The sequence below is a fragment of the Citrus clementina genome, unplaced genomic scaffold, assembly GCF_000493195.1.
Source record: "Citrus clementina cultivar Clemenules unplaced genomic scaffold, Citrus_clementina_v1.0 scaffold_5, whole genome shotgun sequence".
Lineage (NCBI taxonomy): Eukaryota > Viridiplantae > Streptophyta > Magnoliopsida > Sapindales > Rutaceae > Citrus > Citrus x clementina.
In genome coordinates, this window is record NW_006262201.1 from 36,943,597 (window position 1) to 36,956,577 (window position 12,981).

Here is a 12,981-nt window from a genome sequence, read left to right on the forward strand (position 1 = left end):
ATTTGTAAGTATTTAATTCCACAACCCATATTTTATAATTATCTGTTTATAAGAAAATTAGGCCTGTAATTTAAGCTGACAAGTGGTAAAAACTAAAAGCTCTTCCTCTGTTACGGGGAGGTAATAGAGTCAAGTTTCTTCAAAATCTTCTCTACAAATTGCTTTTAACACTGATGTCACGCCTCAAGCGATTTGAGCAATTCATCGAACGGAGATTTGGGCCACTCATCAATTAATATCCGCTTTCATAATCATACATGACATTTAAAAAAGTCTACTTACGGAATCGGGATAAGGCGTCCGTCGTACGACAGGAACTGAGTGAGATCCATCGTCCAACGCAATGTGGTGAAAGCCGTGACAATAGATTGACATAAGTCAGAATTCAGGTGCAGCGTTAACATGGGGGTATACACTAAGAGGACATGTTCTCACCTGCACGCAAACAAAAACCTCATACGATCCAACTCAGCAATTCATTCACCCAATTTTTACGCTCCACGTGGCACCGCGTTTCCATTTGTCTTTCTTTACTTTCTTACGCTCGTCGGCGTTTACCAGTCTCTCCAGTCTACTCATCCTCATCATTTCAACCATCACGAGTTTGGGACTATATGTTTACGTTTTCGCAGCCGCTGTCGTATTTCTTCTTCTCATTCAGTTTTCTCGAGAAAGTTATCAAGAAAGATTATACGAGTCGTTTTGGACACCTGTGAAGGAAGGTTTTTAAGTTTCACCACAGTATGTTGTAAAATTTGGATGGATTCAGCTCTCAAATGCATCACTTACCTCGATTTTTAAGTCCTAGGGAGAAATCCGCCGGCAAAGCGGCCATGGACCCGAGGAAAATGAGGCAAAAACCTCGGCTCGAGCGGCGGAATGCGGCGAAGCACATTGAGTATGATGTGGCCTCAACATCATCGTCACTTGATGATTCATCGTCTTCATCTTCGCTAATTACTCGATCGCTTGACTTGTCCGACAGAACGAGCTTCCGCATCGAAGGCGTGGAGGGAGAGTTCGAGCGGATTTGTCGGAGCTTAGGCTTGTCTGGTCCCGAGGATTTCGCGATCCCGGCGGCGGCGTGGGAGGCTCGAAAAAATCGTTCGGCTTCTGATCTCCTACCGAGGTCGAGGTTGAAACAGCTGGATACTCTGAAAGAAACGGTGGAGAGACAGAGTGACGCAGCGGGTGCGGTGGTCGGTGAGTTGTGCGATAGGGTTTCGGATATTGTCAGAATTAGGAACGAAACTGAGCTGACTCGGACCAAGTTGACTCAGGTAGCGGAATTGTCTTGTAGGGCTTCTGGTGCCGGTAACAATGATGCTCTTGCAGTTATGGAGACTACTGAGTTGCCACCGAGCGGGTTGGCCGAGTCAAGTGCGTGCTGTGTTAGTAGTAATTATGTGAAAGGAATTAAAGGAGTTCGGCCACCTCTGTTAAAACCGCCGCCAGGTATGAGGCAACCGGTTATTGATAACGCGTGTTCTACGTGGGATATCTTGAGAGATTTTGCACCTAAAGATGGTATAACGCCGTCTTCAGTAATGAATGATAGAGCTCTAAGTAGTTCATCTGATGACGAAGATAATGAAAAAGAAGGAGAAGAAGCTGACAGGGCGATTGTTAAGGAAGAAGAAGATGATATGGTGTTATCAGAGTCATGTTCATTTACGACAGAACACGAAGATGACTCTTCAAGTACCACAACTGAACCTATGTCGAATATTTCGCCCAATGGGAGGTTTAAGAGGATTATCACATATTGGCAGAAGGGTGACCTTCTGGGACGCGGATCGTTTGGATCAGTATATGAAGGGATTTCTGAGTAAGTGCTTAAATGTTGTTTGTGATGTTGCTCAAATTTCTATAAACAACTACCATGTTTCAAAATGAATGGGATGCTATTGGGGAATTCATGAAATATAATAAATCTAGATTCGAGATGTTGCCCAGTTGGATTATTATTTGTTGATTTGAAATGGAACAGAGGCCTGTGTGTAGAATATGCTTTTTGATTAATGAATATGTATGTGTTTCTTGTGCAGCGATGGATTCTTTTTTGCTGTTAAGGAAGTTTCGTTGCTTGATCAGGGGAGCCAGGCAAAGCAGAGTATTTCCCAACTTGAGCAGGTGAGACAGGATATTCTTTTGTCATGGTATAAGTTTGATTCTCCACATATATACTATTTTTCTATCTTACAAGTACTTTAGTTAACTGTCTGGGGTTGGATATAATTTAATTTTAATTATCATGTGCTGCCATTGTTTGCAGGAGATAGCTCTTTTAAGTCGGTTCGAACACGAAAACATAGTTCAGTATTATGGCACGGATAAGGTATTATTGCTTTTCATTTTCTTCGACTTTCGACATGACTGAAAATCCTTCAAAAGTGAATAAGTAGCCTGTTCTTTTCTTACATTTAAGATACATATACATTTCTGAAGTTCTTTTCCTTAACCTCTTCCATTCTTTGCTTCATCTTGGTGGAACATTTATATGTATGATTTGAGAGGGAAATAATAATTAAGGTGATCCCATAGAGGAAGGTTGAGGTTGCTTAATTAATATCAAAAAGAATATTGCATAGTTGTCCTTTACAAATTCTTCTAAGCAGTAAAATGTGTTTTAATGAAAGTTCTTCTATTTATGTTTTTCCTATTGCTTTTATTGAACCCAAAAATAGCGTAAGCAATTTGTGCAAATTATGCTTTTCCATTACCAAATCTGTGAAAATCTAAATGCTTATCAGAATTATAGGCACTGTGACTTCAGAAAATTTACTCAAGCTTGCATCCTAATGATTTGTCTGGAACATTGAATTTTTGAAAAAAGGCTTAAAGAAAGAAAGTTGAATTCACATGCATGCGGAACTTTAATCTCATGCCTGCATCATCTAGTGCCAGTCTCTACTGTGTGCTTCTTTCACATATTGACATTTATTTCCATCTTTAGAAGTATTTGGATTTTGTAGGATAAACATGTGTTGTTTAGGTGTTCATGTTGCATAATTTTCTCGATTAATTTCTTTTCTGTATTTAATGGTTTTGCAGGATGAATCAAAGCTATATATCTTTCTTGAGCTTGTAACTAAAGGCTCCCTTTTAAATCTCTATCAGCGGTATCATCTACGAGATTCCCAGGTCTCTGCCTACACAAGACAGATTCTGCTTGGTTTGAAGTATCTTCACGACCAAGATGTTGTTCACAGGTGATAAATGTGGATCCATTATGCCATTAATCATGCATTGACGAGCCATCTCATCTGATTCCAAAATTTTCTTCTTTGATTATGATTTTTTTAATTCAATGTGTTTTATCATTGCCATCAATGCAGCAAGTTTATTTTTTTAAAGCATATGCAGCAAGTTATGTTATTGTGCAAGTTTAGCAATCATATGCTTTCCCTGTTTCATTGGAATTTTAGTTCTTTCTACTTTGGTGTTGTTTTTTATGATGACTTATTAAAGTGTTTACTGGTTGATTTTTTAAGTGAACACTGCTTGTAAGCTCTAGTGTAATTTTGTTACTTATTAACAGTGTCATCATCCAACTGTATTTTATTTAAGATGAATTCACTGCTTCCTAGGACTTTATGTCTTTGCTATGACGGTGGGTGGGTGGGCTCACATGCATTCATGCCTTTTTCCTAGTGGTGATAACTCTAAATTGTCGTTTTCCCTGCTTTTCTTTTACCTAACAACAAAATGGAGCAAAATATTTTTCCATTTGAAGGAAGATAAAAATTGAATTTATTCAACAAAAGTTATACTTCCTCGATATTTGGATTCAAATTGCTAGCTGATTGTAAATATTAAGCTAGCAAATTGGGAGCCACATACATCAGGTTCATATCCACTCTAGTCTTCCTGGAGTTATTTTCTATCTCCTTTTATTTTCAGTTCTGCTTTAATAGATTTTTTAATCAGGGCTTCTGTTAGATTTGGTCCATGATCCGGAAGGAATTTTTTCTTAACTAATTCTTAGTGAGTGTCAAAGTGGTTGGCAGTGAGTGTTTGTAGTGCAATCACAGAATGGATGGATACAGAAACATATGTTTTGTGTATGATTATTTCATTTTGGCTCATCTCCTTCTTTTTTGTGTTAAAGGGATATTAAATGTGCAAATATATTGGTGGATGCGAATGGATCAGTGAAACTTGCTGATTTCGGATTGGCAAAGGTTTTTTTGTCATCCCTGGACTTTGATCTTCTTCTCATTTTCAGTATCTTCTTAAATGGTTGTAAATTCTTCTTAATATTTCTTCATGTGTTGATTTTCAGGCCACCAAATTGAATGATGTAAAATCTTGCAGAGGGACTGCATTCTGGATGGCCCCAGAGGTTTGCAGTAATCCTTTTGTTTGAGAGTTGAATAACTTTACATGAATTTGTAGGTTGAATAAGTTAATGACATTATGAAGCATTGAAGAACTTATGGCTCAAAGTTATAATATGTCAAATGGTGTTTTATTTTATGCATTTGTTATTAGTAAAACCAATTCAGTTATGAAACACTATGTTGATGTTCATCTGCATTCTGGACAACAATGTGTGATATTGTTTTGTACCTGATAATTTGGCGGGTATTGCTCAACCTTAAACATGTTAGACTTTGCAAGATTTTTTTTTTTCTATTAAACACAATGCCTATATAATAAAGAGTGTGTTTAATAATTTCCTTCAGGTGTTTCTGATTACCAAGCCTTACGATTGCAGGTTATTAATAATAAGAACAAAGGTTATGGGCTTCCAGCTGATATATGGAGCCTTGGCTGCACTGTGTTGGAGATGTTAACCAGTCAAATTCCGTATGCTCCTATGGAATGTGTAAGTGCAATTTTTATTAAAACTGTTGCTGTCACAGTCATCATCATTTTGATTAAGAAGTGATATTACAGATTTGCAAAACCTATTTTCCTTGTTGGTTTCTGTTGGTTGGTCTTTTATATCTATTTTCTATTATATCAGTTTGAACAAAATCCATTTGATCGGTACAATTGTAGAGTAAGGACTTTACTTCTAAAATATGCTCGAGTGTAAAATTTGTTTTTGGGACTTTAACTGCATCTTCTTTATTGTAACTCAACAGATGGCGGCATTGTTCAAGATTGGAAGGGGTTCGCCACCACCTATTCCTGATAGTCTCTCAAAAGATGCTCAGGATTTTATCAAGCAATGTGTACAAGTTAATCCAAATGATCGTCCCACTGCAGCTCAGCTCTTAGACCACCCATTTGTTAAGAGACTACTTGCCACAAACTCAGGCTCAGCATCTCCTTATCTAGGTAGACGGTGAGGTACATATCAATTGTTAAATTACATTTCAGTACTTTTCCTGTTGCTGTGCTCTCCTTAACACTGGAAAGAAGAGCTAAAACTGTGGGCGTGAATGCTTCTATTTAATACAATTAGCCTCTCTGTGCTCCATCAGTCTCCACAGTGAGTCACACGAATTCTTCTACCATGCTTTAATTTTATGTTCAATGCACCTGTGGCCATACTGAAACATGTCTAACACCTGAGAGTCTAAGAGGCATTTGGCAATTGGTTATGCCATCTGTGAGGCAGGAGTCCCAAAAGTAACATTCACAATTTTTCATTGGGTTGTAGCTTTTACCAGCTTCTCAGATTGTTCATATATTCACTCTCGGAAAGGATGATAGCATCACTCTTGAAGACACAGCTTCTTCCATTATGAAGCAAGCACAGCCTTGCATCCTAGAGTAATTTTGCTTGTCCAGATGCAAAAGCTGCATGCTTTTTATTAACTCAATCAAGAGTATCCACTCTGTTTGTTATGTTGTACTTGATATGCAATTGTAGGACAGTAGTTTGGTATGGTTTCCTCATTATTATTATTATTATTTCTTCTAATGGGAGAACGATTGTTGGGGGGAGGTGTGATACGGTGTTAGAGACAGGGACGGTCACTATTTTGTATATATCTAGCATTTGAAACAATGCTACAGAAGCAAGTGTATATGCAGGATGCAGATAAAGTAAAGCTCCTATTACTTGGTAATTTTGCCTTGTGATTTTCTGCTGCATATAATATTTGATTGATTACTTTGTGCTATGGGTCCAAGGAAAATCTTCTTAATACAAGACATTTTAGCGCAGTAAATCTCGTGGACGGGCCAAAACGTTTCTAAATTATGCAAGACGAGTAGTAGTGGGTGATCAAGGAAACCAAAAGGGGGCTGTCTATGGTGCGCCTATGACCTTATCAGTTATTATGAACCATCAGATTAAGTAGTTTAGTGGTTTAGGTGGATTTAATAGGTTATTAACTTCACAATCTCTATTGTTTGCATGGGCGTTAAAAAATGATGAAGTTTCAATATTTTAACACATAATCTCAAATCATTTAAAATTTTTACACTTAAATTCAATATCTAGTTTGACTTTTTAATAATATATTTTAAAGTTTGCATTAATATATATTAATTATTTAATATATAATAGATCTATGTATTATTTAATAATCACTATTAACATAAGATAAATTTAACTGTACATTTAATAAATTAATGTGTTACTCTGCTCTCAATTTTTTAAAATGTGATTAGTCTATTCTCATTCATTAGATTTTTTATTTATTTAACCATTAACCACTTTGATCATATATAATTTAATTATACCCTTGTTAAAATTAAGGTAGAAAGAGATTAATTACCATCATGGTTGGTTCTAAAAATATATTTCTAAATTTAGTTCTAATCATTATAAGTTTTTAAAAAAATCACCGCTAATTTTATTGTTATGATTGCAAATAAATTGCTCAAATTTTCTATTTAAAGTTATAATTTATGGGTGCAATTGCATTTGCATATGTCAGAGACAATAGTCACATACATTATTTTAATTTTTTACCGTTGCTCTTTTCTTTTCTCTCTCCTCCTCTCTCTCTCTCATTTCCGCCCACTTCCTTCATTTTCTCACTTCCCGAACACCCATTACAAAATAGATTTTTTTAAAATTTTATTATCTTAGAGAATTATATTTTGTACATGATGAAATAACTTAATTAGTGAAAACTAAAAATTAAAGGATAAGACTATTTGAACCCATAAATGTATTCATTATATGAGGATAGTTTAGAAATAAAAAAAAAATTGGATGAAAATATATTTGATCTTTGAAAAGTAATTTTAGGGGTTAGAGAAATAAGATAACTGTAATTTTTCATTACATTGGAGTGAAAATGTAAATGAAAGAAAGAATAAGGAGCTAACTGTAATTTGCCAAAAAAAAGACAAAAGCTAGGAAAAGCCAAGGGTGTAGTGTCAGAGGGATACCATAGCGGGAGCCCACCAAAAAGTTGCTCTATTTTCAATTTTTGGTAAGAGGATTTACATCGACCTTGAATTTGTTGGTCGAGAAAATACAAGAAAACAAAGAAATTATTATTAAGTAATTTTAAATTTGGAGCTACTTTAAAGTAAAACATAAATCATAAGCACACCCATAAAGTAATAAATAATAATAAATATGTTATAATTTTAATCATGTAATTATAAAAGTGTATTTTATTTTAGAGCGATTCTAATATAATTAGACCATTATTATTATTTGAGAGTTTGTAATTTTAGTTCATCAGTACACAAATAGAACGGATTTGGAAAAGTTTTTTTCTGTTTCATCACGAGTAGTGTTTGATTTTTCTATATATTTAATTAATGGACAGTGAACGATACAAGGTTAAAAAGGAAATTTCAAATGCCATCGCGCATAAATGGGCCGGGGATTGTTAAGGTCCAGAAGCTTAGCCTGCCCAACACGTTTCTAGCCGACTCTAATATAGTAGAAAGTGTACAAATGACCATAATGATGAAACAATGTTGCAACGGTTGCAACATGAGTTTTGTCATTTTTAGTTAATTACACTGTACTACCTTATATTTTATGAAAAATTAAATATATCTTAGAAGTTATAAATTTTTATATATAAGTATTTTTTAAGATAAAATGACTTTTGAAAAAAAAATATAACTGTTATTATTATTTATTAATGTTATTATTATTATATCAATATTATTGTTATTATTATTAAAATTTATTATTTTCATTATTTTTATGTGTTATTATTACTACCATAAATGTCATGATTATTATATTATTATTATCATTAAAATTTGTTAATTTATTATTTGAAGTATTATTGATTATTATTGCTGTCATTAATTATTATTATTATGAAAATTTATTAATTTTGCTATTTTAATTCTTGTGATTACTTTAATTAAGTCGTTATTATTATTTATTATTTTTATTACTGTCATTAATGTCATTATTTTTATTACTATTATTAATATATTAATTTAATTTTTATTATTTATTGTTATTATTATTTTATTAATATTATTAATTAATTTTATTATTTAATTATTATATTATTATTAATGTCATCAACATCATCATTATTAAATTTTATAGATTTTTTTTTAGTAATACTGTTGTAATTATTATTATTTTGCCTTAAGTAAATATTTAAAAACATTTAGCTTTTATAATTTTATAATAAACAATAGGGGGTTAAGTGTTAATAACCAATTGAACACATCTCAGCCGTTGAATATTTTAACCATTAGATCTATTGGATGAAACAGAAAAGAAAAAAGTTTGGGGAACCGTGCAACTGTTGCATGGTGGGCGGACTAATAGAATAAAAAAACAAAAAAACCCAAGATGGTGGCGTAAAAATGACAGGCATCAGCGGACAGCTGAAGCATATTCAAAAGTTTTCAACCCTATGATATAAATTGAATAAATAAGGAATTAAAATAAAAGTACAAATAAACAGAGAGAGAAGCAAGAGCCTGGTTCTCTCCGTTAGCTTGCAGCAGCACACGCAAGACGCAACCATCGCCCAACGTGGCCGTGAAGATCGGGTTCACTCACCGCCCGATCCTCTCCGCCTTTCCCTCCATAAATCATCTAAACACACCACTTTCAAAATCCCTCTCTCTTGGCCCCCTCCCAAACGACGTGTCGTATTCCCCTTGTATCTTTTTTGTTTTCCAGGTACGCTGCGCTCTTTATCGAGGCTCTGATCTCAGCCCTCGATTCCATTTTCTGGTTTTGGATTTCATTTTCCCCTCTCATTGCGAGCTCTTCGGCGGCAAACGTATCTTTATTTAACTGGAGTTTGACATTTTGGATAGTGCGTGTGTTTGCCAGTTTTTAGTTCTAGGGTTTTCTCTTTTATGGCTGAATTGTTTTTACTTTCATGTTTTTTTGTAATATGTTATGTTCGTATATCAGAATTGTGCTTGTGACTGTACTTATTTACGATTTTGGCATTTTTGGATTATCTGTGTTTTGAAAATTGAAACGTTCGTGCGTACATTGCACTGCACTGGACTATATTTTAGCATTTCGGCCTTAGTTGCATAATTTGGCTTGCAACAGAATTTTAGACAATTGTACTATGCAGTGTGTAGCTGAAGGCATTTTAATTTGTTTCCTTTTCTTCTTCTTATTATTTTTTGGTTAAAAATCACACACTGTTTGACCAATGCCCATCATTTTCAGCTTGGTTCTAAGTTCCATCAAATCATTATAATTGCTCAGAGATGTGTAAAAATTAGCCACAGTTGTTTAGAGTAATGAGGATTGTGTTCTTGAATTGTTAGATAGAATGATTGGTGAAGGTTGGAGTGTCACTAATGGGTATTTATAATTTTAACCATTTTCATTTCGAGTATCAAACTTGTTGAAAAAATTGCAGAGTTAGAAGAAGAAATGAGAGGTTCTTTGTAGCAACAGATGACTGATTGGTGGAAAGGATATTTCGGCCGAGTGAGGTGATTAGGAGTTCAGTTATATTGCTGATAGCGATAAGTTACTTTTAACTAAGCCCAAATCGATGCTCATCTCCAATTCATTCATTTGGATTTTTTTTTGTTTTTAAAAAGCTTCGACATTTGAAAGGATGCTTGTTTTATGAAAAAACTTTGCTGCTTCTCAATCTCTATTTTTTGGGGTTTAAATGGACACTCCAAATAATAATTTTGCAGCAGATCTGTTGTTTGTAGTTTTTGATGAATTTTACATTGTATCTTCATTTTGTTTTCCCAGTGTATTTCGAATAAGTTGCTATGCAGGTCAATTGTGCATTTGAAACCAACATCCCCTTTTTCGTTGGTCAGGGCCTCAAAAGGTGTGGGCGATGGCATGGACAGCTGGATGCCAGCCAACACACTCAATGGGGAGGTTTAGGGTAGATTGGGTAGAGGGTAAGGTAAGGATACTAACTATATGATTGGTGAACACAGAAAAAAGAGAAGAAGAAAATGCACTTAGTAACATCTTTATCATTGAATTCTAAAACCTCGTTATTGATAAGCTCCAAATTTCTCTGGGAAAAATATGTCATTGCTTTTAGACACTTGGTGGATGAAGTATACACTGCTTGTTTCAATTGGTGGTATTTTGTGTAATGACCTAGTGTGGATTCTTTACCATGCATAGTCTGTGACTGAGACTGATTGAATGCGTCTGTCTCTTATGATTGGAAGGGTTGGCAGTACCAGCAGTAATAAGACTTCCCTTTTTGATGAAGATTCTTTCGTCTGAGTTCTTATCCTTTGGGAAAGGTTCTATTGGCTATAGTAAATGAGTTGGATGGACATTTTACTGCCATTGTGCACGGTTTTTAGTTCTGTTTGCAAATTCTAGCAAAGCAAGGGTAGTTTGAAACTTATTTGACATCAATGTACAGATATTGATGTGATATCTAGTGAATAATTAATTTATGACCCTTTTCTATGATTGTCCCCATGATTTTGTGTATGTTTTGGACTTTAAAGTTAGTTTATGCCATAGATGTACTCAGTTGAGCCTTTTCAATGGTGGTAAATGGTCAGTACACTTTTTGAAGTCTGCATATGATGTGGGTATGTTGCATTCAGGTTTGGCAAACAACAATATGATATTTGACCAGTGCATATTAAGAAGTTTGTGATGTGTTTGATATGATTGGTATATTGAGAAACCTGGTGGGTTCTGGTACTCGACTGATACTGGCATGCAATTGATTCTTTTTGCCTTGGTGTTATATTTTTCTGTATATGTCATACATGGATAGATGACAAATTTGTTTTATAAATTAAGCTTTGCTTTTTCTTTTTTCTTTTTTTTTTTAATAATTTCAGCAGTTCTGAAATGGCCTCATATAAGAATAGTAGTTAAGAACAATAATATGAATTGCTTGGATGGTATTAAAATACAATCAACTTAATCAGAATGCTGGTTAAAATGCATTGTACTTGGTGGATATGAAATTGGACTTGCCTGTGTCTTGCAGAGTCATATTTATGATTTAGCAGGTTATATTATTTAAACCTTTTCCAGGAGAATGATTCGTTCCTTCTCACTCTGCTTGTTTCAAGGTTAACTATTGTCAATGGCGAAAGTTAACAAAGTGCGATGCAAGTCTGATTCACGACGTCACAGAGTGGCACCATACCCATTGCCGTCTGGGCCTAAAAAGGCTGGTAAAGAAGGCCTGTCAAAGAAAAAACATCCTAGAGGTTTGGAGAAGAAAGATTGGGAAGGCGTGACCTGCCCAGTATGCCTGGAGTTTCCTCACAATGCTGTGCTTCTTCTTTGTTCCTCTTATCACAAAGGATGCAGACCTTACATGTGTGCTACGAGCCGTCGTTTTTCGAATTGTCTTGAGCAATACAAGAAAGCCTACACAAAAGTTTCTTCTATTGAGAGTGGCCAACAATCAAATGAGTCGTTGGATAACTCCAGTGTCACTTTAGATCCCATGCATGCTCGTGAAAAGTCTGAAGTTCCAGAGCTTCTATGTCCTCTTTGTCGCGGACAAGTGAAGGGTTGGACTGTAGTGGAACCAGCCCGTAAATATCTCAACTCCAAGAAAAGATCATGCATGCAAGATAAGTGCTCATTTGTGGGAACTTATAAAGAGCTGAGGAAGCATGTTAAGGCAAAGCATCCATTGGCAAGGCCTCGAGCAGTAGACCCTGTACTTGAAGAAAAATGGAAGAAGCTTGAACGGGAGAGGGAGAGAAATGATGTTATCAGCACAATAATGTCCTCTACACCAGGGGCTATGCTTTTGGGAGATTATGTGATTGAGCCAGGGTTTCATGACATTTATAGTGATTATGATTCGGATGACTCTTTGGATGATGGTTACTTTCCTGGTGAGTCGTTAGACCAGGGACAGAGCAGAGGGTTTCATTGGCGAGGTAGATATCACATGGATTATGACTCATTGGATGAGGAAGATTTTGGGATGCGCCGAGCTATTCTTGCTGGTTCAGCTGCTGCTGCATCAGGACGTGTTCTTCCCAGGATACTGGTTGGTGCATCGAGGAGGCGGTGGAGGCATAGAGGAGGTAATAGAAATCGATAATTTGCTTGTCAAATTGTAGAAGGGTGAGGATAGGCCCGGCCAAAGCTCTTTCACTGTTGCATACATTAAATTTCTTTCTGACTGCCATAACACAATCTGGTATATAATCAGAATGTCCATGGCTGTGTGATCTCAACTGATTGTAGAATAGCAAGGTAATGGGCACCTCGTCCTTAGATATATTAGGCATTTAGTTTTTAGAAACTAAGGCATTGCAGTAGTCAGTTTCCTCATAGTCATTGATGTATGGATTGAGTCATTGACTATCATTTGTTCATGCATAATAGTCAATTTGAATGGAAGGAATGGAAGGGTAAAATGATATATAACATTCTTTTGTTATTCAGTTTGAAAAATATGATGAATTTCCTTTTTCGCTTTATACGATATGATAATCTCATATCCTTATATTGTGTGTACAGCTTTATGAAAAATTGTGTGAGACTCGATAAAGAAAGATTCAAAATAATCAAATCGTTTGTCCATAAATAGTCAGTTTCGTTCTCTAGAGGCAAACTATGCTTTCACTGATCTTGTTGATTTGTTTGTAATTTGTTAAAACAATAGAGGATCTCTACCCTTGGAAAGT

The 12,981-nt window shown here is 35.2% G+C and overlaps 2 protein-coding genes across 6 annotated transcripts; both read left to right on the top strand.

Moving 5' to 3' along the window:
- The first annotated feature begins 543 nt into the window (after window positions 1–543).
- LOC112098325 (mitogen-activated protein kinase kinase kinase 1) lies at window positions 544–6,039 on the top strand. 2 transcript variants are annotated; one of them, XM_024184386.1, is made up of 9 exons: window positions 544–1,828; window positions 2,049–2,133; window positions 2,276–2,338; window positions 3,055–3,212; window positions 4,112–4,184; window positions 4,286–4,345; window positions 4,721–4,831; window positions 5,094–5,301; window positions 5,615–6,039. In XM_024184386.1, the coding sequence occupies exons 1-8, from the start codon at window positions 777–779 to the stop codon at window positions 5,298–5,300; spliced, it is 1,809 nt and encodes a 602-aa protein (XP_024040154.1). In that variant the 5' UTR covers window positions 544–776; the 3' UTR covers window position 5,301; window positions 5,615–6,039. The 2 variants fall into 2 exon arrangements, with proteins under 2 accessions (XP_024040154.1, XP_024040153.1); XM_024184385.1 differs by lacking the exon at window positions 5,615–6,039 and having other exon boundaries at window positions 5,094–5,453.
- Window positions 5,278–12,755, top strand: LOC18043109. 4 transcript variants are annotated; one of them, XM_024184388.1, is made up of 3 exons: window positions 8,588–9,028; window positions 9,735–9,810; window positions 11,398–12,755. In XM_024184388.1, the coding sequence occupies exon 3, from the start codon at window positions 11,412–11,414 to the stop codon at window positions 12,390–12,392; it is 981 nt and encodes a 326-aa protein (XP_024040156.1). In that variant the 5' UTR covers window positions 8,588–9,028; window positions 9,735–9,810; window positions 11,398–11,411; the 3' UTR covers window positions 12,393–12,755. The 4 variants fall into 4 exon arrangements, with proteins under 4 accessions (XP_024040157.1, XP_024040156.1, XP_006434109.1 ...); XM_024184389.1 differs by lacking the exons at window positions 8,588–9,028; window positions 9,735–9,810 and adding an exon at window positions 5,278–5,301; XM_006434046.2 differs by lacking the exon at window positions 9,735–9,810.
- Window positions 12,756–12,981: the final 226 nt, after the last annotated feature.

What these genes read in the sequence shown, in the direction of transcription:
- LOC112098325 (XM_024184386.1), top strand. Translation starts at nt 777, where the DNA reads ATGCATCACTTACCTCGATTTTTAAGTCCTAGGGAGAAATCCGCCGGC. An exon ending in GACCAAGATGTTGTTCACAG is followed by an intron (nt 3,213 to 4,111) that starts GTGATAAATGTG and finishes TTTGTGTTAAAG; the next exon opens with GGATATTAAATGTGCAAATA. An exon ending in CATTCTGGATGGCCCCAGAG is followed by an intron (nt 4,346 to 4,720) that starts GTTTGCAGTAAT and finishes TTACGATTGCAG; the next exon opens with GTTATTAATAATAAGAACAA.
- LOC18043109 (XM_024184389.1), top strand. Translation starts at nt 11,412, where the DNA reads ATGGCGAAAGTTAACAAAGTGCGATGCAAGTCTGATTCACGACGTCAC.